Raw genomic sequence first — 26,805 nt, 5'->3', positions numbered from 1 at the left:
CAAGGACTCCCATCAGCCAGGGATCAGTGGATCACCCACAAGTCACCTGCACACGAGTTCTAAGGTCACATTAGCCCCCACCTTGCAGGTGATGTGCTGCAGACTTCACGTGGTTGTACCCGAATAATGAGATGCAGGAATATTTAATAATTTAACCAAAGGATGACCCAGCTGCCTCAAGTGCAACCTGTACCAAGATTTCAGTTACAGCTATGGAAAATTTGTCTTCATTATCCCGCTATCGTAATTTGAAACATAAAAAAACAGACAAATTCCTGAAAGGACTTGATAATTAGTAATCAATCTTCTTCAGATTTGCTTATAGACTTTCAGAAGATTCCTCCACCCATAGTCCTAAGTACTGTGCTATGCTATATTTTCACATTAAAGAGACTGTGGGCTTTGATTTTAAATTAAATTCTTCTGATTTCCCATAGTTTTGGTACAGGGGATCACCACCTGTTGTACAAGCTTTGTACTGAGCAGGTGAAGTCAATGGGAACTATAGTGTCAAAAGGGCTTTTATTATTTATTATACATTTATTATTTTCATAAGTCACCATCAGCCTTCAGTCCCTGGAAGTAGAGGCAGAGCATACCAATAGACACAGTAAAAGAGATGGTCCTGCTGACACCCATCAAGAAGTTTGAGCTGGCAATGTGATTTGCCTGGGACATGGGAAAGATTGGCAAAAGCTGGTCTGCCTCCTTCTGCTTTAAATGAGTGAGGTATTAATATAGAAGCTTTGGAAAGTTGCCTCGGGTTTGCTGCAATGCAATTGCCATAACAATTGGATTATGATCCTTATTTATCCTCATTGACAAAGTGATTGAGTTTGGTCAGCTGGATCCCTTCCCTTCCTGGGGACAACAGATGGGTTATGCAGCCCCAGGCCTCCCAGGAAAGCCACAGTGGTCTGGCTCTGGCTGACACCCAGCGATCTCCAGGGCCCTCTCTGGGACAGTTTGGACAATCCTGTCAATCCACCACTTGCCAGGTCCTTCTGATTGCAGAAATTGCAGCTGTGAGCTGCTCTTCAGAAGAGACAGCAGCAGAGATGCAAGAATGATTTCCTTGCACACCATGGATGTGACACAGACCCAGCCTGAAATGCTGCACCCCTCTGTTGAGCTGGAGCAAACAAAAGGTCAGAGATTATGAGAGTTCCCCACAGCTCAGTTAAGTCAGTGGTGTGGAATTCTTGTGACCCGTCTAAAAGCTATCTAGATTTTCTAGACAAATGGCCAGGCAGGCAGGCCAGCTGTAAATGACAAACAGAAGAAATCATCTGCACAGACGCTGCGGAGGGGCATAGGGAAGATGATGAATTCTGGGGTGCAGAGGCATGGGAAGATTTGAACAAGAGTTCTTATATTACTCCTAAAGAACATTTGTTCAGTCATGGTTTAGGATGCCTTGATTTTTGGATGACCAAAAAATCCAAAGCATGGAAAAAAGAAAAAAACCCAGGAAAAAACAATGACAAATGCAATCAAGCAGTAATTGTCAAAACAAAATCCAACAGACTTCTCCATGAAGTGTTATTCTATTATGGTATCATCTATAGAGCAAAAGCGATGCAAAGAAAGAGAAGTAGGAGTAAGAACTTGCCTAAACCACCTCAAGACAACACAAAGCATCAAGATGCCACTTGTTAACAGCTGGTGTCAGGACTGGAGATATGAATGGCAAACAGGAAGGATTCACCGGCTGGGAAAATAGAACCAAATGCAACAGGCTTGAGACTGTAGCTACCCCAGCTGAACCCCTGAATATCTGTTGGACATATCTGAACAGGAGCCACCAGTGAGAATCAGAAGATACTGAGGCAACCATTGCTGTTCTGACCCTCTCACTCCTGTTCCCAGTGCTGCAAATAGAATCACAGAGTGGTTTGCTTGGAAGGGACTTTAAAGATCACCCCCTTTCAACCTCCTTGCTATGGGCAGTAACACCTTCCACTACACCAGGTTTCTCAGAAGCCCATCCCACCTGGCCTGCAACACTTCCAGGGATGGGGCAGCCACAGCTTCTCTGGGCAACCTGTGCCAGGGCTTCACCATCCTCACAACGAAGATATTTTAATATCTAATATAAACCTACTCTCAGTTTGAAGCCATCCATACCCTCTTGTCCTATCACTCCATGCTCTTGTGAATAGTGTCTCCCTATTTTTCTTGGAGGATCCCTTCCATGAGCAGGAACTTCAACTGCAGTTGGAGGTACCCTCAGCTCAGAGGTGCAGTGCTCAGAGAAGGACATTTGAGGAAAAGACAAACCTGCTACAAGGAGTAAGGGGAAAACTAGGAAGTACAGCACATGTTTAGAAGAGAACAGATCTGCAACAGATACATATTACAAGATCACACCACAGTAGATGGAAAGAAAGCAATATAGTAAATATTCTACAGCACATACAAGCAGCCCTAGAGATATACCAGAACAAATACAGAGGAAGAAATTACTACATATAGCTAACAGAGATCCACATTAGGAATGGTATTACAAGAAAGATTACCTCCATCAAAGCCAACCCCTGGAGACCTTCTTAGGCTAATGTTTGTCCTCAGCAGCTGCTGTTAAGGTCCTTATAAAATAGGGACACCTTTTATTACAGCACCAATTTCACTTTTGCTCAGTCTTTCATGAGAAAAATAACTTAAACTGAGGCAGACCACAACAACTAGAAGCAGCTTGAGTCTTAGACCCCCATTTAGAAGCTTGGCAGGGGGAAGATTTAAGTGGGTTCACATGTGTGATTTCTCCAGGGTTTGCTGGATCCCCATGAAGAGCTCTATAATAGAACATGAGAAGCTGCAACTAGAAATCTGCCAAAATGTACTTTTCCCCAAATTCTCAAAAAGTACTGCAAAGCCCTGTTGTGCCCAAAGTTTTTCTTTGCTTTCAGTTCATGCTAATTCCTACCTATTAAGTGCTGATTTCAAAGCATGAATTACAAAACACTCTCAGTGTGCTTATTTTTCTTTTGATTTCCTCTTAAAAATAACCAACAATGTGCAGTTTTTCCCTAGATTTTTCTGTGGCGGGTGTTACTAACATCCAATGAATGTGAATTCAGAAATCCTCACAGTGGGAGGGAAATCCAGTGACAGATTGCTACACCAGGAAGATACAGAAATCCTGCCCAGGCTCCTAGAGCAGGCTAAGACAGAAACAGGACCCAGCCACAGATGTCCTGAGCAACTACTTTCTGCCTGAATCACAGAAGTCTCTCCTTCCTTTTGCCAGCAAACCCGCTGAGTTTGTGCCCTATCTGGACTAACAGGAACTTCACAGACTTATTGATGCAGATTTTTTTTTAATTTGTTATTAAATCCTAAACCAAATGCCATGCAAGGAAAAAAAGTGGAAAGTCAAGTGGGATGTGATTCCTCCAGATGTGAGTGACTTTGCTGGATAATGAACAGCCCAGAAAATTCCACAACATTCTTATGCCACAGAAATGCTCAGATAAATGTTTCTGTCTACTTCATTACAGCAATAATAGGAAGCTTTAAGTGATTTCCCTCATCAGTCTATTGCAAAGCTTAGAGCAAGCCACAAAGTTTAGACTGGTATGTTGAGAGGCGTTCAGATGACACATTTTTTGTTCATCTCAAATTCAGGCTTGAACACAGGTATTATATACTGTAATAGCAATAGCTTATTATTATTTTTTTTTCTGTATATTAATTTCCCCTGGAAAACAGTTTTTGCTTTCTGGTGAAATATGTAGATACGTACAGTATAACTGGTTTCCATAAAACAATAATCCAGCATGGAATACAGAATTTGCAATTTATCAGGGACCTACACTTCTTTAAGGATTTTGGTTTGGTTTTCCTTTTCTAAACTAGTTAATGAGCCACTTCTAAATGAAATTAATCTTGTTAATGATAAACTTATGATGAAGAAAAAAATAAACCTACCCTTTTAGATTTTAATATGAACATGCTTCTCTTTAGTACACATTCCTGCAGTTTTTCCTTGTCCATTTTCCAAAGGAGTTGTGCATGTTTGCCCTCTGAATGCTAAGGACACATTTAGATGTAGGATGGACAGCTGTTATCCTCACTGATATCTATACAATCAACAGTTTTGGCAAACCAAGCTCCAGCCCCAAAGAATGGCTTTTTCTTATAACAAGGACCACCAAGACTTACCAGCTTACCTGCTGCTGAAACAGAACATGTAAATCAAACCAATGGAACTTAATGGATTATCAGGTCTGACTAACTGCCTAAATTCTTACTTGGGCTTTTCCTTCTGATTTGTTTTGGACTTGGTAAAGTGATTGCAGGAGATCCTGGGTGCAGAGGGCGGCAACTGAGGCACCAGAAAGAGTTCCTGTGTAGATGACATTATGGTTTGCATGGCGCAAACCAGCTGCTGAGGTGAAGAATTCAGCTTTTCCCCCTCTCACATTTGAAAGTTATTTGCAGAAGGATTTTTTTACAGGATTCCAAATAATATAGTAAATTGCTTTTGCCAATACTTCAACTTGGCCATATGGCAGAGTATGATTCCTGGATACTCATGAGCTGAGTGAGGAGGATTTGGAGATGCCCTCTGCAGTGTCATGGAAGGCCAATTCCACCATTTGGCTGAAGAAATCCAATAACCAGAAGCTGACACAGTAGTGTTGCAAAAGAACCTCACCAAAATCAACCAACACTAAGAAAACAAAACAACCCCACCTCCTCACTTCACATGGAGCAACTGCAAGAGGATTTTGATAAGATCAACCTGTACTTTTATTCAGACAAGTAGAGTTTGTTCAAATAAGTGCAGAGACAAATACTTTCAATGTTAACCATGTGAAAATGTTGGGGCACCCAAAATTCAAGCATCTGACTTTCTCTACTTCCAGCACAGCAGTGCCACTTGGGAGAAAGCTCATAGTCAAACAGAAATACAGTATCTGCAGTAAAATACATACAAAATTACCACAAAAGTAATTGCTTTTGGTATAAGTGGTTGTCTTCAAAGTTTTCTCTAGCATATAAGTCCCTTCAGAAAGAGCAAGAATAAATTTACTGCATGTGAATTTATTCAAAGCTAGTAGATTCAGTATAATGAAATCCTCCTAAGTAAATATCTGATAAAGAAGCAAATGCTTAGCACTTGACCTCAGGAGCTGGGATTTCTTGACACATGGCTGTAATGCAAAGCAGCAGGAACATCAGGACTGCTGGCACAGAGGAGTCAAGCAAGGAAACTCTCAGGGGCCTTGACTCCCAGGGGGAAATGGAGCCATATAGGGACTGAAACAGCCAGTGCCACCAGAGGGTCTTCACTGGGGATGAAAGCCCCCAAATCACAATCCACACCCTTTCCTTTGCCAAGGGCCGTGAAACACTCTGCATACATCTAGAAATTGTGATTTTTGCTGAGTTCAGACTCATTGTCATGTTGTCCAGTGTGTGAACAGCAGCACAATTTGATTTCCAGTTGTAGTAAGAGAGAAAAAGAAGTTGCCATTCAGTTGCATGAAAATCTTCGCTCCCATTACACCTACTCCTTGTCCAGAGTGTTGTCTTTCTGTCACCAGACATCCCACTGGCTCAGGAGCTGAAAGGCCTTGGTGCCCACTATGCCATTCAGTGGACGAATGTAGGATGGCATTTCCTCTGCCACAGATCTTCCCACGTCCCAGCTTCATGGTGTGTCAACCATTCATATAACAAACAGCACAGGAGTCCTGTTGGTTATGGGTGACAGCAGGGGAAAAGCCTGCTACTGCAGAAGTATCTGAGACCAAGGGCTAAACCTCTGGTGACCACTGACATCCCATGTGTGGTGTGTCAAAAAAGATGAAGTACAAAAGCTCTCTGAATTCATGTTATCTCTGCATACAGCATGTCACTTAATTGCCCAGAAAAGCCTCTTGGAGAAGCATATGGGAAGTTTTCCCATGAAAAATGACACCGCTCAAAGTCTTTTCTAGCTAGAAACCACTCGACAGAATCTATCACTACTGACATCTGGGACATAAGCTTCAAAGCAGTTAATTTACCATTTTAGCTAGAGCCAGTTTTCCATAGACATTGGTAACCAAAATAGGTAATTGTTATGCCAGAAAGCAGAATCATTAGAGGAGAAAAAAGGTGAAGAAGAAACCTACGCAGTAATTCTCCTGCAGTATCCAGACCTGCCAAAGCTTCATTTAGGATTGCTGATGACCCCTCTTTGGCCTCCCACATTGCTGAACTTTTAAGACAGTGTTTTTGCAGCTATTCTACAAGATCATGAATAGCCTGTAGAAGTATTGCAGTAACAACCACCAAGAGAAGCTCCCAGCAAGGTCTCAGGCCAGACAGTAAAACCTTTGTGCATCTCTGCTGGTACAACTGCAGCTCACCTTTAGCACCGAGCTCTGGCTCTCAGCTGTGCTAATTAATTGCTTAAGGAGTTGTCACCGTCTCAGTGACGCAGAGCCAGCAGCCATTGCCACCCCTCCCCTCTCTGCCGCAGTCACATTACCTGCTCTTCTCAAGGATCTCCTAGGGCTGGCTCCCCATCTGTGCCCTCCACAGCCTGCACACACCCCTGCTCCTCCTCTGCCAGCGGGAACTGAGAGGAGCCAAACCACAGCAACTCTTCAGAAGCAAATGCTTCCTCTGTCCATCGTTTCCCTGTCTCCGTCACTCCAGACATCAGCAGGAGCTTCAGTCTGCTTGCAGAGTTTCTAACCACACTGACAAAGCTGGTGTCCCACCTCTGTCTGGCACTTGCAGCTTTGGAGGACATGCAAGGACATCAGGACCTTCTGCCTAACACACCCCATATTGTTTGCTGCATTCAGAGTGTGCACCTGCACCATACCCACATGAGTCTTGTGCTGATGGACAGCTCAAAAAAAAACTGCTAAACCCCCAGAAATCTATTGCAATAAGGTCCTGCAGGAGCTGAGTAACTCCTGTTACATCATTTGTCTGTGAATCCTTTCCAGTGGTTCCAGTACTCTTTCCAGTCTGTGAGGCTAGGATCTGTGATAAATCTGATCATATGTATATGGCTTTCCTCTCCTGACACCACTCCTGGGGATGCCCACGGACACCAAAAGACCTGTAAAAAGATCACCTCATCAAGCAGGGCACAGTCCAGAAATCACATGCCACTTTACAGGCTGGCAAGTGGACGCCCCCTGTAAAACTACCCCCAACCCTATTTTGTGACTGCACCTGGGCAGTAACCAGCTTTTGTTTAAAAATTACTCCCCTCATTTCTGAGCCCTGCCTCCAGAGCTGTGTGAAGAACACTGCTGGTTATTTTTTAGAGGTGAATCAACACTAATTCAAACTTGATGGCAACTTAATGACTCCCATCAGCAGCTCTGCACAGAGCAGAACAGCGACCTCAAGCCAGTGGCTGAGTGAAGGGCACCCACATAACACACGTGTCATGTATAAAGGGATCTTCTTTACCTTGCACTGGGTATCAGCATATGTTTTAGAAATGAATCAGATTGTAGCCAGTATGTTAGGAAGACAGGCTAGGCTCCTGGAAGAATGGGGCTAGGAGATGGTTTCTGCTGGCAGAGTGTTTTCAGTCTGAGGTTGTCACAGCTGTGATGAAAAATCCTTCCTTAATACTGCACTGCAATAGCAGAAGAAGCCTGATTCCTTATTAAGCTGTGCAAGCAGAGAGGTCAAGTCTAGAAGTGCCGAAAACCTGCAATTCCCTACCCTCCTTTGGGATGCCGCAGTTCAAGGTGGAAGTACAATGGCAAGTACGTTTGCCCTGATGCTGCACTTGCTCTGTGGGTAAACAGAGACCATCTACTCCCTGGGCTGTCATTCTGGCATCTTTCATGACCACTAAACTCTCTTCTAAAAGAAAAAGGAGGTTTTATTAGAAAGTCAGTGGACAATCCAAATGTCAGTGTGAAAAATCCAGAGGAAGGTTAAGGATTTTTTACTTTTTATTTTTTTAATACAGCTGCACTGGAGGTGAGTGAACACCAGAGTGTTTTGATTTCCTGCCTGGTTTCAATAAATGTTGCACTCCCAGGCACCCAAGGGACTGCTGTGGTTTGTCAAAACCAATTAATTTTCTTCCACAGAATGCTTCAGGCACCTCAAAATGTCGTTCGAGAGCTAGCACACATCTAAGGAGGAGGGAAAGCTGGCAATCAACTGCTGCTCGGGCTCTGCATCAGGAGCACAGCCCTAAAAACTCACACCAACAGCAGAGGCAAGGAGAGAACAATGGCTTATCACTTCAGTCATGGGAGGGAGCTGAGGGCATTGCCAAGGAGAAAATGCCATGTGTTGTAGGCCCTACAAATATAAACAAGAAGCTGCCACTTGTGAAACTTGCCAGAAATAAGTTTCCTAAGGGAGAATTCAAAGCTGAAAGTTTCTCTCTCTCTCACTTGCATTTCCTAGGATTCACTGCTCAGTGCTAATAGATGTAGTAATGAGCCAGAAGAGACAAACTGAACAGTTGTTATTAAGGAAGACATTTGGTAGATGTGCCCTGGAGTCAGGATTCATAGGATCCCTCCCCAGCTCTCCATCAGACTCGCTGTGGAGAATAAGGGTTTTCCTCATCCAAACCTCAATTTACTATTTACAGAGTCAAACTTGGATGTTTTACTTCTTTCCAGTACTGAGATGTGAAAGTAAACTCGTTTGCAAGTAATTTTAATAATCAGCCATGAAATGCACTAGAGGTAAGCACAGTATTACCATGCTGGGAATTCTTTTTCAGTGAACATCAAGTCACTGGGCACTTCAGAACATATTGGAGGTATCGTTTCTACTCAGAATTGGACGTACCCAGTAGCAATGCTATGAATATTCCATGAATATACCTCACAGCAAATTATTATCACTGAATGTTAGGTAACCATCTGTTGCTTTCTACAAAAGGCAGGGATGGGGACGGATGTTTTTTCTTGCGTGCCAGCACCCTGTAAAAGAGGCAGAAGACAAAAGATAAGTTGAATTTTAAACAATTTGGCTTGACCGTGGAGTCACATGCAAATCCTGCTAGAGCTGGAAACAGAACAACAGCTGATGTTCCTAGCAAGCACTATAGTAAGGCCCAGCCTACTCATAATGCCCAAGGAAGCTGGGAACCAAGGCTCCTTTGAAGATCCCAGGCCCCTAATCTGGTCTAGTGTCATCCTTGCTGGACCACTGATAGAAACAAAGAACTTCCAAAATTAAAAATGACAGCATGCTGAGCAGTGACGTGAGCTTTATAGTGTAACAAATCTTAGAAGAACAAGGAATAAATCCGCCTTTTTTCTTTTTCTGTTCACCAACCACAGTATCTTCAATGACCTACTTGTTTTTAAAAGTAATCCAACATTTACCATTACAATCTTCTTTGCTCCTCAAGTCACATAAACCCCCTGCTGTCTCCTTCCTCTCTATTTACCTGGCCTTACAGCAGGGAATTGAAAATCTGCTCCCTGCCTCCTAGCTACAAGCAAAGGCTTTGCTTGGGCATCCAACAGATGATAACTAATGCTACTGCTTAAACAATCCCTGGAGTGGCTCCTGACACATGCAGACATTTAGATCCTGCCACCAGTCCAAGCCACATCAGCCAGGCATTTAGGAAACTGCCCTGATGGAAATAGCCATGCCTCTCATTCACAGCATCTCTTCGCATCAGTAAATCTCATGTTTCATTCAGGCAGGATTTTTCTCAGTGCTCTTACCTACTATTTAATATTTATACTATGGTCAATGTCCAAAAAGCATGACACAATTGGTTACAGTAGGTGCTGAACAAACACATACTAAATCTGTCTTGGATGCTTCCAGGTGTGAAAGGTCAGATAGAAAAGGGAGAAAAGTCAATAAAATCTCAATCCCAGTGAAAAACTGAATCACAACGAGCAAGCCCGTATATAAATCTAAAATAATGAAACAAATCCTTCAAAATATATCAAAATAAAGAGGGTATGCCCCACATATATCAGTTGGCATTGATCAGGCCAAGAGCAACAGAAGAGGAAGGAGAATCCATAACCCTTAGCATCACCTTCCTGCTGCATTTCTTCCTGAGTCTGTTCACCTTCCTTCCCTCTGCTCTGGATACAACCTCCCAAATCATGAGAACCTGGTTTATCCCTAAGACATAGAGTGTGGAGCTTTTCGAGCTCATTGTATGCAGCATTGTCAAAGTACGATGCAAAGGATGCAAGTGTTGGAAAGGTACAGATCCCTGATGGTTACCAAGATCTGGAGTCTCCCAAGAGGCAGTTCCTCCAAAAGCAGAGCCATCTCTTTCAATAAAGCAGCAGCAAACTACAGCTTTAACAAGAGCACAGATTCTCAGTCTTTAACCAAAGCTCTCTGGTACTGAAGTCCAGTTGATCTGCTTATGGGGAAGGCAAAACTGATCTAATAACAGACTCCACTCTCTCTTCCTCCCTTACAATAATATCTTAACTCTAAATAATTAAAAGGAAATAAGTGCCTATAAAACTGGCAGCATCATTGCAGGCCAATAGGTTGGCACGGGTGGGTGTTTGAAATAAGGGGCCCATTCAAGTTATTCACTTCAGATGTCAGAGGTGATCTGCTGTAATGAGGCACGATAAACATGCTCACTTAACATGCAAAGTGCCATTTACCAGGCTGGAGCCACACTGGAACATAACAACCACAACTGTGCCCTTGAGAAGTCACCTCCTCCCTGGCCTCCCCAACTTCCCAAACTCTCCTGCATTTCTACATACCAAGCAAAGGAGATGTGACACTTCCTACTGCTTCCTCCACACAATAACCTCAAGTACCTAACAACAGTTTCCTTCCTTAGACCTTTCAATATAAATACATATTTCACTCTTCTGCAGTCCAGTGATGAATGGAGGTGATGGATCATCCACAGGAATGCCAGGATCCAGTAGTGCCCAATACCTAGTGCTTGCTTGACAAATCTATCAGGAAGAGAAATGCAAACTCCCCAGCCTGCAGCATGCCCTTCAAGTTGAAGGGGCACTTGAAGCCCATAAATAATATTTAAAAACATAGATTGGGAAAAATCTGAAACTATAATGAAAAAGATACATATTTTCTATGTTTAATATCTTGATCAGTGATAGAGTTGCATTTTTGGTTATCAGCTCTGCTCATAGGAGACTGAATTCCAGGCTATATCAATTCCCATGTGAATGTAAAGAAAAAGAACCATCTGGAGAGAATAATAAAACAATTAACTTTCCATTAAAGAATAATCTATGTATGTTTTTAAGACGGGAAACTGTAATGATCTCCACCTAATTATTCATGCTGCATTCTGGCAGAGTTGGTATGGATTTTGCCTTGCTTTATTTTTAAACACAGCCTGAAGTTAACAACTTCAGCTGGAATGAATGTGGGGACCACACAGGTTCCTTCAGTCAAGGGCAGGACAACCTGGATGAGGGAGGCTTCCAGAAACATCAGCCAAGGTCTCATCCTTCCCATGGATTCATATGGCTGTGTAATGGCAACAGCATCAATTCAGAGAGCTTCACTGAATATTCATGAGGATTTTACAAACATGGTTGTTGACTGGCTGGGTACATCAGCTACATTTTTGGACGCGAAATGCAAAGCAGCGCACTCAGGAGATGCACACACCTGAACATCACTGCTGAATGCTGGGCTCATTTAACTTGTCACTGACAGCAATATAAATCAGAAAGTACTCCATAAAACTCAACAGCAATCCCCCCTGACTGTGCAAACTCACCAACTGGCTGCAAGTGTATTGTCTACAAAGTAATTCTGTAAAGCGGAAAAGTTCTAAGCAAGGGCTTTAAGGACTATTACTCTGCCTGTTACCCTTCTAACACACCCTCCTCTATGGATCTGCTGGCTGTACGCATGATGGAGAACAGTCCAGGCTGCACCACACCTTGGTTCTGCAGACCTGCTCAGCTTAACCACCTGCCTCAGTTTCCCAGTGGATAATACTAATGAGTCAGTAACTGTGCATGCCTGCACTTCATTCCAGTTTACACAGCGCTTTCCAGCCAAGGCTCTCAAACATTTGAAAAGGACCAAATATAGTTTAAGCTAAAATTAACTGGAACATAAATACCAGGATTCAGCCACTCAGATCACTCCTTTAGAACACCTACCTGTCACTCTGGGCTTTCCAGCATGAGAACTTGCACATTAAAGAGCTGGTAAATAGAGAGACAGTGTCCAGGCAATTCTTTGCTACTATTTATTGACCAACTGACTGAGATCAGGCTCTGTGACACAGTGCAGGCATGTTTATTCCTCTCCCCTGCAAGCCACTAAGTTTTATGATCTGAAAAAGCAATTAAAAAAAAAACCCCAACAATATAATCCTGGCACACAAACTAGTCACACCTGAGTCCTGCTGGAAAAATCCCTGCCTCAGCTTTCAAATGTTGCAGAACATTTTCATTTGCAGCTTCTGCATAAACAGAACAAGTATTGAGCCTAAGTCTAAGGCATTTTAGCCTCTGAGACTTCCAGTCTGCTCTTCCCCTAGAGCTGTAAAAGTCCATCTTTCTGCACTAAATACATATACATACACACAGACACAACCAAATATACAGATATATGCACACCCTGATGTCTCAAAGCAGGGCCCTTGCATCTGCCAACAGGCTGCACACTGCATCGGCACAATGGCTCTGGTGCAGGATCTGCACCACCCACTGGAAAGGATTTAGTGAGGGGTGCTAACGTCACACACCGAGCAGCCACATACAGCTATAAATTATTCATACACATTACTCTAATTATGCAAATGTACTAAAAGCTGGAGCATATGTTTCCCTGACATCTCGCAGTACGGATGCAATATGGTTCTAGTAGAGAGAAAGAGTGAGAAGTGAGATGATGGGTGTAAGGGGGCTAACGATGGCACACACTGGCCCAAGCAAGGGGTGCCAGAGGATCCCTCTTTCCCAACCAAGCTGCTGCAAGCCTAAGGACATTTAAATGCTCCTCCTTGGTAATATAGTGTTGGCTTTGCACTCAGTGCTGAACAGAGTGCTGAGGCTGCTGAACGGCCCAGGCAGATTAAAATAAACCCAAGCAGTTTGGAACAGGAATGTGTTTATCTGGCATCGCACACTTCCTCTTATCAAACATGAGGAGCAGGGGAGGGCACAGCAATGGTGTGCGGAAGCAGGCTGTGTGCACGCTGGTAGGAGAGGGGGAGGGAAAAGAGGAAAGGAAAGCAAGGATCAGACAGATTATGCATGAGCTTGGGAACCAAGGGCTTGGAGCTAGGCATCCTCTCACTGGGGGACAGAGCCCATACTCCTGGGCAGTCTCCCAATGGGGCACTACCCCATATGAGTTGGAAAACTCAGTAAGGCCCTGTCTCCCTGGCAGCATCTGGAAGAGGGCAGGCATTCAGTGCTGCTGTAGCATAAGAAACTGGCTTTGTGTGTTGCCCAAGCTTTGGGTTCAAACTCCTCTCAACTCTGCTGAGCACAGTGCAGCCATTGGGCATCACTCATCTCCCATCCTGGGGCCTGGGACTGACACCTCAGAAGGAAAAGGTCAGATGAATTCTGCTGTGGTGTTTTGAAGATAATACTGGATTGGATATCAGAAGATTAGGATCTTATTCTCAACTCTGCCCTGTTGGGAATAAGGACCACATCACTGTGTTTCTGTGAATGCCCAGTGCATGTGACAGAGCCCTTTGGAAGCAGACAGGCTTCTCAGACACTGTCTTGTGCAGGGGGACTCTGGTTCTCTCGCCTCCTTCATTTAAAATTCCATTAACACTCCTCAGATTCTCCAGCCCTACTGAATGACCAGCTGAGTGCTTCTACACCCAAAGAAAACAAAGGAACAAATTAAACATCATGTAATACCACAGTTACTTGGGAGATTTAGGCTAACTTATTATTATTCCAGTAGTTACCCAAGATCAAAAAAGTTGAAGAGAAAACCTTGACAGTTCCTTTGATAAGAGCATGTCTCACCTCCTGGTGCTGGCATTAAAGAGGCTCCAGCTCTGTACCAGCAGTTTTGTAAGGGATGCACTCACGGAGCCACGTGAAACACTCAGTACTGCAGAGACCCCATCACAGGAGGAGTGCTAGTGACTGCAGCACTACACAAGGCAGATGCCATTTCAGCTCTTCAGACCCAAGGCAAAACTCTGCTAGTATACTAGTTTTTTTTTAATTCAAGTTCTTGTTTGTGCACGGCTCAATCACAGCTCTCACCTGCAGCTGCCTCAACTAAAGCATGCCCTTACTTTGAAAACAAGAGGGGATGTATCAGAGAAGCAGCACTGAGCAGAAGGGACAGGCAGGCTGAGGCAGACAAAGGTGGAGACATCTGCACACATCCTGGTCACTCTGCCCCAAGCCCTGGCCAGCAGGGTCCTTCCCTGTCAGAAAAACCCAGAGAAATTAACAGCAGCACTTCTGCCAGGCAGAGATGCCAAACTAGCAAAACAAAGTACAAGATAACAAGCAAGAATAGAAGACAGACATGAAAATCCACTGAAGTAAAGCCAGATATTGATTACAAGGACGAGGCTGAGCCACTTCTGCTGTGCCACAATTAGCAAACTCCTTGGGGGGCTGCATCCCAAAGGGCACAGCAGGAGTCTCCCTTTCCCCTGGGCCCATGCTCCTTTCTGTGCAGTCACACATGTTGAGGACCAAGCACAGCTCAGGCAGAGGCTCCCTGCCTGCCCAGCTCAGCCAGCAGGCTGCTCCCCACATCTCTCCCTGGGCTCAGGTTTGGGGCCATCTCACCCTTTACAGACTGAGTGGTTCCTCACCAGCAAGGCCCACAGAACCCTTATCTCTCAGTCATACACCAACAAGGCAGACCGAGACTCTCCTGACTTCCCTTGGCTGCCCAGAGGAAAGGGAAGGGGGTACAAAAGCAGCTTGACAGGGTGGAGAGGAGAGGCCCACCCTGCCCCTGCCTGTTTGTGGCAGGGCACGGCACCTCCAGGAGAGAGTTCTATCCTGCTGTGCAAACAGTCCTCAGGAAAGACAACCAGAGGAAAGAGTGAAAGGACGACAGAGCAGGAAAGGGGGCTCAGCATTTACAGTTCTCAGCTCTTCCCCCTCTCATTTGAAAGGCTTTGGCTTCCTCAGTAAGTGCCAGCAAGGAAACAAGGCCATTGGAGGCAGCCAGGGACAGCAGGTACTGGAGGGGGGGGGATGTTCTGGCCAGCTCACTGTTCACCTCAGGAGACACAGGATCAAACACAATTTAGGTAACAAGCCAGGGCAGATTTGAGCCTCAGCCCAGCTATCCAGAAAAGGAGTTTTAACACAACATCCAGGGGAGCTGCTCAGTGAGGCACAAAACCCAGCAGCACACACAGCTCTGCTGTCATCGGTCCTGCCACCAGTGCCAGCACTGCAGGACACTGGGAGGCCGGGACAGGGCTGCACCAGCACGGGAAGTTTCTTGAGTACAGTCTACCCTGGAGCAGGATTGCAGCATCTAGGCTGGAAACACAAAATATTAATTCATTTTTGACTAAAATCAATAACTTTTACTTGTGCCAAAACACTAGAAGAAAGAGAAATGTAGTGTGATGTAGCAAGAAATGTCAAAACAAAATGGTTTTTTGTTCTGCAAAGTGAAGAGTCCACTGTAGCCACAAAGAAGTCGCTAACAGAAAAAAACCCAACGGAAATCAGAGAATTGTATTTTTAGTATAATATTCCTTATTCTAGAAATAATTATTTTAAGAATGTCAATCTATTCAGCCAGCATTATCGAGTCCCACATATCGTTGTGCCAGTCAGAGCTAAATTAGCAATGATTTGTGCTCTCAATTATCTCTGGTGAGCTGCGAGGGAGGCGAGGACAGGAAGGCAAAGCAACATACCCTTATCCAAGTTCTGGGATTTGTTTTAAGGCATGCCTGGAGCAACCAGCCAGCCAACAGGATGCTACACCACAGCAGCTGAACACTGACTTCACCAGGTCATGTCAGCAAGGCCATAATCCTCCATACCACCCCAAACCCACAGTGTTCAATCATATGGGTACCCCACCACAGCCAGTCTGTCTGTCTAATGGGGATGTTTGCACTTCAGTGTTTTCAATGTCTGGACATCAGGAGAGAAGCAAGGTGGTACCTCACAGCTAAAAGAAGAGCCCTTGGCATGATGCCTCTTAACATAGCAGAGCTTCTCACCCTCCTGTAATTACTCCAGAAAAATGGTCTTCTTGTGCAAAGGAGCATCTGCATGGTACAGGCTTGGAAAATCTCCCCAGAGGATTGCCTGTCCACCTGGCAGGACAGGAGGAAAGCAGGGGCATTGAACATTTATTAGCCCAACTCAAGGAAATGACTGAAGAGTTAAAACAAAAATGTTTCTGGGGTGAGCAGCACTCCAAGAAGATAAAATATTCAGCAATGTTATGTTCCTGGACACCATATTTCTGACAATAAATTTCATGCCTCATATGCCATAACAGTTATGATTTCAGGTAATAACCAAAGAAAACGTCTTCATCCTTTCATAGCAACCCAAGAAAAAAATATTTGTAAGTAAACCTAGAAAATCTCAGAGGAGGATTTTTATTATTATTATTTGGTCTGTCACTTTGGTAGTCAGGCCTGGGAAGGTAAGATCCATTTCTGGCATGGACCCACCTCCAGTGCTTACAGCTTCATAGTCCCATGAGAGCTGGCACTGAAACCCACCACCTCACAACAGACCCCACCAATTCAGAAGAGCTAGTTCTGTCTTTGGTGACACTGGAGCACTTTTCCCCCTCACTGGAGCACTTTTCTAATATTACTATGCACAATGAACCAGAAGTCCCCTCTGCAGACATGTTCCAGGCCAACATGGCAAGCCCAAAGAACATCAGCATGTTTTAGCAAAAAACAGGCTCTATTTGCCTCATTTTTCTTTATCCTTCCTACCCCGCATGGGTCTACTCTTGCTTAATAATGAGCCTTCCTGTGAAATCCCAGTGGGTGGAATTAGCTTCTAGCTACACCATGTTTCAGCTCCCACAGCTCCTCAGGGGCTCTTCCTTCCCTGTGTGCCTGCTCACCTTCTAAATTTTGAGTGTGGTTGCAACAGAATGTAGAGGTTTTTTATTTCACTTTTTAAATCCTGTCTCCAAGTAGGTTACAGTGCCACTTTATGACATTAGACAGCTCCCATACTGTAACCCTGATGAACCTGTGTGCAACTGGTGGCTAAGGACTCCCTGCAGGTACAGCTCTGAGTTCTTTGGGGTGAAGCACTCCATGCCATTTTCCATCAGTGAAGCTGTGCTAGTGTGCACTAGCAAGCAATGTGGTTCCTAAGGATCATCCACTTGATATTGCATCTACGAATCAAACCTGAACTCCACATGCCAAGTTCTCCCCTAGAGATCGGCAGACAGCCTCCACCAGTCCTTTCTGGTGTTCAAACAGCTGCACAGTGGAATTTTCAGTAGCTCATTTCTTGGCTTCAGCTGGTTTATGCATTTACTAGATACAATAATTAGCTTCCTCCCTTTACAAGAAGATTCCCAAACAGATTTCAAAAAAAAACCCTTCAATCCCTCTGTAGTCAGTTTATCCAGTATTAATCCATTGAAGTACTGCATTATGTTCTGCCAGAAGAATTAAACAGGAAAAGTGGGAAGCTCTCTTACCTGTAATTGACTGACTGGCCAATAGGAGTCAAGTGCTGGCAAATTGGAGGTGTAATTTCTCTTTAATTATGGCATTAAAAAAATTACATGATATACCTATTTAACATGCAAAGGAGTAAAATCAAAGCTAATAAGAATAAATTGTAAGAGAGGACATGTACAAAAATGTAGTAGCAATCCTTTTGTTCTTTATGACTATGCTCTATTGAAGAGAATGCTGGCTGCTGCACCGTTGTATTGCCTGGAAAAGGTCCCCAGCTCTAAGACCCTGCCAACATGCAAAACTGCATTGCACAAATGCATGGCTACATTCAGAAATATCTGGTGAAACCCAAGTGGGTGTATATGCTTTTCATGCTGCACATGAAGTTTATATCAATACACAAATTCAGTTGAAATGAATGCACACAAAGCCCAGATACACCATTCTAGAGCTCAAATACAAACACAAATGAATGGATGAAGAGTTTTGCAAGCCCTCAGGTAAACCCATTTCAAAATGCATTTAAAAGAAAATTGTGTGACCTCTGTGTTTAGACAATGGGTTACAACCAACAGTATAAAATCTCAGCAGTTCTATTTAAGCCAAGATAGCTACTAGTGCAAGACAGACAGTAGGAGTCCCCATAAAGTATTGGCATCTGAGAAGAACATGTCACTGTCACCAGAAAACACAAATACACCCATGCTTTTTTTCTGGGGTAACATATTTATCACTCTAGAGAAGCCTATTTTCTTTAAATTAACACGGTAACTGTTATTCCAAATTGCTCAATTTCAAATCAGCTAGTCAGCACAAGAGTGTGGGCAAGGGGAAACAGGGTTTTACGGGGAAAGGGAAACAGGTAAGGTGTCAAAGGCTGTTTGATCCCAAACCTAATAAACCCCGATGAAGCTGTTCTGTAACTGCCCTAACCCAACCCAGAGCACTGCTGCCAGGAGAAGAGCAGGTCTGGCTTCTGCAGCCTCTGCATCCTGGTGCATCAGGGAGCAGGAGGCAGATGCCAGCATCAGTAACTGAATTTTGTTTTCTGGCACTTGGAAACAGTAGCCAAACAACAATTACAGTTTTACTTGCAATGTATATTTAAAAACAAGGAGCTCCCCATGGCTAGAAAAATTATCCTTTCAACATTTCCTGCTTTGTCAATACAAATTTAAATTTAAAACACAAATTAAACTACCTTGAGTCTCTGGTGGAAAGGTTAGTTGAATTTAATATTTTTTAGTGTGTCATATAGGAAAAACCCCAGAGGTACATGCTCAGATAGCAGTGACATGCAGCCCCAGAGAGAGACAGATACAAACCACACTCACTCCCACACACTTGATAAATGCACCTGATTGCCCAGGAACCAGAAGGACAGCCAGCCATGACCCTGCACATGAAGTGAGCTGAGAAGGTGACTGAGTGCAAATGTTCACACAGGTGATTTCTGCAGATGAGAACATTCATTGCCACAAGAAAGGCAGCACAGGTAAAAGAAAGACAGCTTACCTTTCTGAGCTGCTGGACTCCACCAAATATCCTCATCACTCCATCAATCTCCTGCTCCAGCCTCCTGGCCCAGTACTGCATACTGCAAGAGATGGAGAGAAAGAGAGAAAGAGAAAGGGAGAGAAAGAGAGAGAAAGAGTCAGAGCCCTGACACTGAGTAGATAAGCAAGGGACTGAAGGGAGAGGGAGGAAATCAGTGCCTCAGCTAAGTTCACTGCTCTCTTTCTGCAGCACCGTGCAGGGCAGAGTACCAGGTACACACCGCTTTGAGAATTACAGCTGGGGCAAGTTATAAACTTCAAGACTTCAAAATTTATAAACAAGGCACCACAGAGAGAAGAGCGGAGAAAAAGGTACAACAAAATCTGCAAGGCTTGAGGCTTTATTTTCTCCTTATATAAACATTTGCAGTAGATAATTATTTAAGCCCAGAGTGATTAACAAGGTTGAAGTGCTGTGGAGTACAGAAAACAGCTTATTGCTTCAGCTGGGCTCTGTGGCAGAGAGCAGACCCCGAGCCACGGCAGGGCCAAAGGTGTCTTGTCCTGTGCAGCAACGGATAATCACTGCGGCACCATGGGGAGACCTGGGCACAGCCAGGAGCCAAGCGCAGAGCAGCAAGAGCCCGAGGGTTCAGCTGCTTTGCACCTTCAGCAAAGCCCAACCTGTGCCAGGCAGCCACTCTGCCAGGCCCACTGCGGGCAGAGCTGCCTCCTGAGACAGCAGGAAGGGCTGGGAGCTGCCCCTGGCACGTCCTTCATCCTGAGCCCTGCACGGAGAGCGAGCTGGCTGCCAGGCCTTCCAACAGGCACTACACCCTTCCATACGCTCAGCCACACGGATTTCTGCTTACGGCAATAACATCAAGTTAAAAACAACAACATATAAACCCTCTTCTAAATCCACAGAACTTGATAATTCTCCTTCTTTTAATGAGATTTCCTGGCTTCAGCTGCTGCCCAGGCAAATGTCAAATCTCCTGTCTGACCTGGAAAAGCAACACTCGATTGCCTCTGCACCACTTGGCACTGCCTTCAGTGCTTTTTTCACAGCAACATTTCTCTCTCAATGTATGCCACAGGAAGGAGGGAAGGAGCAGAAGGAGTAGAAGGTAAGGCCAGCAGCAGGGCAGAGTGCTGGTGGAAGGGAGCAGACCAGTTCAGGGAGGTTGTGCTTTCATTGGGTTCACCGAATGACTTCATCCTTCATGCAAAGAGACATCCCCCAGGCAGCCCACACACACTCCCCCACAACCGCCAAACCATGGAGGGGCTCTCCCAGAGATCAAGGAACAAAGAAACCCAGCTGTTCTTCAGCTGGGCACTGGAGGACTCTGAATTACACAGCACAGCCCAAAAACTGGCCAGAATTACCAAAGCAGAAAGATGCCCTTAGCTGAGGAGCAGAGCAGAGCTGAAACATCACTTTTGAGGGGTGAGGGACCAGCAGGGCAGAGTGAAGGGCTGACAGACACGTGTGTTACTCAGACAAAATTCCTGCCAGTTAATAACATACAAGGCTGTGGATGAAAACAAGATTTAATTGTGCACGCCAAGCCTTCTCAGCTTTCCAATGGCACTTACGCTGTCCCATCTTCCCACAGAGACAACACTGCCTCTTGTCCCCTGGAAGCATGGCTAGGGAGGGGAACTTTAGGAAATGAGTGAAGATATCAGCAAAGCCCCTATTCTGGCAGAGGAGGGAGAGCAAAGCCTTCAGCGGGGCTGCCAATGGGAAGGTACCAGACAGAGCTGAGGGGGGTCGGGTTTGGGGGTTTTTGTTTCTTTTCCTTTTCCAGTCAAATATTTTATCAAAGGTATATTCAGGTTACCCTGAGTACCAAAGTTACCCACAAATCTTCTGAAGCATTTTCACCAAAAAATATCTATTTTTACACAAGGCATTAATTTAACAAAAAGCCTTGAATAACCAAAACCAAATTTATTTTTCCCCTCCTCTAGTTTGTCCAGTGAACTGAAAAAAATCAATTATATGCTCATACTCAGCCACCGGTCTGAGAAACCCCACTAAGCACTTATGGAGCTGACACTTTTCCTTAACTTCCAACTCTGTACAAGATCCTCAATTTCAGTGACACCTGCCTGTGTCAGCTCTCACCAGGAACACCTACACCACCACAGCAAGGGAAAATCACCTCCCATCTTGTGCTGTATCCATCAACATTAACAACTGCTCATATCCGCTTAAATGTCACGTATGGCCAAGCCTTCAGAAAGGATTAGTTAGCGAGGAAGACAGAGGCATCAATATTACTCTGTTGGCATATGCAAAAGAGACACTGAGCACTCAACTGAGCTGGGATTTACAATTAATTTAAATGTAGTCAGCAGATTCGTTTAAAAAAAAATTTAACTTATTCCACCCCCTGCCTCCGCCCCAAGAAGTACTACTATTTTAGAGAAAAGCCACTAGATTTTTCATTCACGAGAAAAGCTGAAATTCCCTTTAATTGTGCAGTCTTATGATACCTGACTCTCAGTCTTACAAACCAGCAGTTTCCCAAAGAGTCCAGCTACGGCTTGTAGTATCAATATTAAAAAAAAATAAATACACGTATTACATTATCAAATAAAAAGGGCAGCATTTTGGCATAGCGGACACCAGGTTTCTAGATTTAAAAAAAGTAATAGCAGAAGCAGCTTCTTTTTTTTTGGTGTCGTGTGGCTATCCAAGAGCTTTTGCCAGTGGTAGTAAAAATTCTTTTTTCTACCCAGTACATTCCTCACCCACATGCACTGGCAGAACTTTTGGCTGACCCATTACTATGTTCCTCTATGCTGGTAATGTCCAAGAGAGAAGTCTGTAGAGTAGACCACATCCTAAAATTTGGAAGTTTCATCTCAGTTGCCATATAATGGGTTGAAAGGTACCATTAAAAAAAACAAACCATGAAACTAATGCACTTAAAATTTGATGTAAGATGACTGTAGCAAGGCTGCAGAGAGTAAAGAAACTGCTAGCCCGTGATGAACATGGAGATTGCTGTGTGCAGCGTGTCTCCTATGGAAGCTGTAAGCAGTAAGACACGACAGTCATCGCATTCCTGGGCCATTACTGCACGCCTCAGGTGCGTTACAGGGCTTGAGGAGCAATAACTCCTCCAAACATGCTGCCAGGAGTGCCCTGCTGCTCTTGTGAAACATCATTTACAAATAAAGCATAAAGAACACAGCTGATGCACCGGCCAGGAAGGCACTGGCACGGCTGTGGTGGTGCTCACAGAAAGGTACCAGGCTCCTTTACGAGCCATGTGCACCGTCCCCTCCTAAAACCAAGTACCACTTTGGTGTCTGCTGTAGTGAGGAAACACGGGCCAGGAGAAAACCTTGGAGCTCAAGAATTTGTGATGGCATTTAATAGCTCTGTGCCTGGAGGAACTGCATGGAAGGAGCCTGGCAGCCCCACTATCCCCTGGCCTCTCTTTGGCAGTGACATACCCAGCACATCTCACTCATCTCCATTGTCTCAGCTGGCTCTCCCGTTGCTGAGGAGTCTCCATAGGACTCTCCCAACCCAACTCTACAGCTATCATATACACATTCAGGATATCCATAAAAAATCTTTAGTATTGAAAAAATGGTTGTTTCCTTCACCTGTATATATCACAGCCTCCAGTGCAACATTAGCAAGGGAGGTAACTGATTTTTGAAAACACATCACCATTTGCCATTGCCTCTCCAAAGAAAACAACAAAAATATTAATTGATTACATAATTTGCATATTTGATTTTTCTTAAAGATTATATAAAGTAGGCCTTAAAAAGTAAATAGATATTGAAAATTATTTACTGTGTCAAGCAGAACATCAGGAGGGAAATCACTGCTGTTGCGGTTGGGGCCAAGAAGCAAAGCATCACACGTGTCCCACTCCTGCTCAATGGGCACCTGTGCCTTGCCACTGGTCACAGCAGCCCTTTTTTTAGGATTAGGGAATGTTCCATGGTTCAGGTCACCCAAGCAGTTGCAGAGACTTCCATGCATGTCCATGTTGGTGTCTGAGGCTACACTGCTGCTCCAAATGTGTAGCTTCAGAAGAAAATTATAATTGCCTGGAAAGACAGGAGACAGGCTGTGCTTGGCCCGCATCCTCCCACACTTGTGCACACATCAGATGGCAGCCTGAGTCCTGGTCTTCTGTATAGAAACTGGAGACACTCACAGAGAAGACACCATGCGCTGCCAGCCTGTGGCCAGCACCAGGGATGTGCCACAGCAGCTCAGCCCAAGATCACTCTGTCCCTTGCTGGCTCTGGGTACTTGGGCCAGACCCCTCAGAGGCACCTGCAGTGTCACCTGCAGTGACACCTCCTCATGGCTAACCCAGGGCAGGCAAGGCAGTTACACAAACCACTAATGAAAATAAGCCTCATTGCAAGGCACCTCTCACAACTGGGAAAAGAGAAGCAAGAGGAAAGAAAATTAGTTTTCTGCTTGAGGACATTTTTTCCTTAAAAGAAGCCTTAGGAGAGTGCTTGTTTGGCTGTGAACAGAAGAGGACGTTAGGAAAAAAAAAATAAAACAGGAGGATTTAGTCCTTTTCTTTTGCTGCCTTCCTGGCCTCAAAAACAAGAGAGTCACAGAAACATAAAAGCACAAGAGGAGAAACTACTTGCTAAGTGGATCTACTGCCCCAAAGCTTATTGGGTTCTACACAGAGTATGTTTTGAACAAGTGTCTACACTTCACACAGTGTGTTCAGCCAAGAATGCTTCACCCTGATTCATACGCTTTGGTTCAGTGCCCAAATATTGCTATTTAATAAGGTTATTAATTACTGTGTTGTCTAATTTTTGCTGTGCAGGAACTTCTTATAATTGGCTTATTTCTTCAAGATGCTTAATCCTTTAACTATAATAGTGTGTGTCAGTGCACACACACGTGTGTGTGTGTGTGTGTGTATGTGCAGGATATGCCCCCTCTGAGCTCTCTTACATACCTAGGCTGTAAAAACCCCACATCTGCCAATATTTACCCAGCAAGGAAAAACAAGTTGCCTTTTTATTTTCCCCTGAAGATACAACTTAGAGAGGACACCTGTTTCCTTCCAAATAACTTACTGACCGTGCTTCCAGACATTATCAAGCCTCCCACATTGTCATTTTATGACTGTGTTTTAATTTAAAGTATGTGCCCAGGTGTTTATATAAAGGAAGGGTGGGAAAAAATTGCCTGCTGGACTAGTCTTTTCTTAATATTTATCAAGACATTATTCACCTCTACCATCTGGTCTTCCCTGTAATAAGAAAGAATCTTTGACATTATAGGGGGGAAGGACAAGACAAATGAATATTAAAACTATATTCTAAGGAAAATCTTTTAAGAGACAGGAAAGGGATAGTCTGTCTGCATTCACTTTTTTCATGACATTATTTTGTTTTCCTCAATTCAAACACTGACTTTAGGGGTCTGTTTCTGAGTCCTATCTTCTGCTTATCTTTTCCATTTCTTGTAGCACATTTCTTGCAAAAACCTGCACCTAAAAAGCCCCACAAGTGCCAACCCCCCTACCAGATAGATCCATCTTTATCCCAGTTTGACACCCCAACAAATATTAAAATATAATAAAAAGGGTAACTGTGGAGTTTTCTCAACCTGTGGGGTAGATAAAGCTGGGTGAGGAAAAAATAAGTCTGAGGGGAAAATGACACCAAAAAAAATTTGTTTCATTTCATAACTCTTGAGCACAAATATTTCTGTAGGTATCTGTGAGAAAATTAACAGTAACCACCAACTTGTCAACAGTGACATTTAGGACAATGGGACAATTGTTCATTAAATATGATTTCTTTATCAAAAAACAGAAGCATTACCCATTCAAGGTCTAACTCCACCTGAGGCAGTAGCTGTTCTGTCAGTCACAGACACGCAGGATGGCAGGGGTTTCAGGAACTCCTCTTCCACCATTTCTTGCACTAAGACATCTAAATACCTGAACCCTCTGCATGAAGTCTTGTCTAATCTGTTCTTCAAATTCTCTGCTGAAGGTGAACCCAAGATCTCCACAGTACCTCTTCCCAGTTCAATTTTTCAGTATGTGGTAAAAAAGTTCCCTTCTTATTCACCCTAAATATCAATTCCCTCTTTCCACATATCCCACCTACAGCTGACACTGAAAAAAATCTTACAACAAGTTCCTAAGGACTGGAAGATCATTATTCTGTTGCACCCTTTTGAGTAGTAAAATAAATGGAAAGGCAAACTCAGCTTTTCACAGTTTTCTCCATTTTGCACTGTTTTCCAAATATTTCATTATTTTTGTTGCCCTGCTCTGGATTCTCTACAGTTTGCCTGTATCTCCAGAAGCTCGTGCCAAAAAGTGAGGTCAGGTACTCCAGCAGAAGCCAAACCCAGTGCTGTATGAGGAAGAAGACATCACCTCTCCAGTCTTGTCCAAGAACCTACTGAACACTGCAGAATAAATGTGCCCTTCTGCTATGACAGCACTTCATTGACTCAAAGTGATCCACAATAACTCTCAAGATCTTTTTTGCCATGCTGCTACCCAGACAATGTTCTTTATTCAGTATTTGTACATTTCATTTCTCCCTCGTAAGTGCAGTACTTTGCATTTGTTTTCACTGAATTTCATTTTGCTGATATCCAGGTCGCCATTCAATTTTTCTAGATCATTTTGAATTCTGGTAATGCCTTTCAAAGTACATCTAACCCCTCCTAGCTCAGTGTCGCCTGCAAATTTTATAAGCATATTTCCCATTCCATTGCTTAAGTTATTAATGAAACTATTGAATAAAAGCAGGTCCAGGGCAGATCCCTGCAGGACCCCACTTGAAATGCCCTCCCAGTATGACAAAGAGCCATGATAACTATTCTTTGAGAGCTGCATGTCCAATCAAAATATCTTGAATTTCAAACTTTACAAAAAGCTGATTTGGAGTATTTGATATGCAAAGGAGCTGAAGGCCAAAGGATAATGCAGTGAATAATTTAAAGCCTAGGAGCAGATTTGAGGAAAATCTCTGTTGGTAGATGATTTGCCCACAGACAGAGGAAGAAACCACTGAATGTGTGAGCTGGTACATTTGCCTGGCACTGCTGTGAAAGATCCCACACAGGCACCAATTTCTTCTGACCCAACATGTGCACAACCTCTCACTGATAAAGCAATGAAAAGAACAAATGGAAAAGCAAGCAGAGCAAGTATTTTTTGCAGACTACAGGGCAGAAGATAGCCCTTTCCTGAAAGGCCCTTCCAGCCTTGAATACAGTACCCAACTAGAGGACTGGAACAAAATAAGCCAAAGGCAATGGCTGTTAGCACTGGAGCAACACTGGTGATACCAGCAGTATCCTACCCAAAACAATTAACTTTTTTTTCAGAGCCCAAGCTAACATAATGCCTTAGCCTCCTTGCTTTTTTGAAAACTCTGCTCTCAGTTTACATCTGGGAATTCTGTTTCCATGGCACACTTGGCTGATGCACATCAGGAGCAAGAGAAGCCCATGGCTTCTTTGCACCATCTTCGAACTCTTGTCGTGCAGGATTAGAACTGGGCTCCTTATCTCAAAGCCTGTCACAAATCTAGACTTGAAACACAATGAATTAATAAATAAGTGAATAGGTGTCAGTTTTATGGAGTAAACTACCTGCATAAATTTCACCCAATGCAGCCACTTGTCATTTTCAGCACCCCTTGAGACCCCAATGGCTGATAACTCTTGCACGTCACTTTGCA

General features: G+C 43.9%; 1 protein-coding gene across 2 annotated transcripts in view; it reads right to left on the bottom strand.

Annotated features, from left to right (window-relative positions):
• CACNA2D2 (calcium voltage-gated channel auxiliary subunit alpha2delta 2) overlaps positions 1-26,805 on the bottom strand; it is a 209,029-nt gene that overhangs the window by 167,753 nt on the left and 14,471 nt on the right. For both annotated transcript variants that reach the window (XM_088061671.1, XM_005522184.3), the window contains exon 2: positions 19,091-19,172. In XM_088061671.1, the coding sequence (XP_087917797.1) occupies positions 19,091-19,172 (82 nt within the window). The remainder of the gene's footprint in view (positions 1-19,090; positions 19,173-26,805) is intronic.

The sequence above is a fragment of the Pseudopodoces humilis genome, chromosome 13 (genome assembly GCF_049639895.1).
Source record: "Pseudopodoces humilis isolate 2021_Gansu_Grassland_sample_001 chromosome 13, ASM4963989v1, whole genome shotgun sequence".
In the NCBI taxonomy this organism is placed as follows: domain Eukaryota; kingdom Metazoa; phylum Chordata; class Aves; order Passeriformes; family Paridae; genus Pseudopodoces; species Pseudopodoces humilis.
The sequence above is the reverse complement of the archived record's forward strand: the minus strand, read 5'-3'. Positions and strand labels throughout refer to the sequence as shown.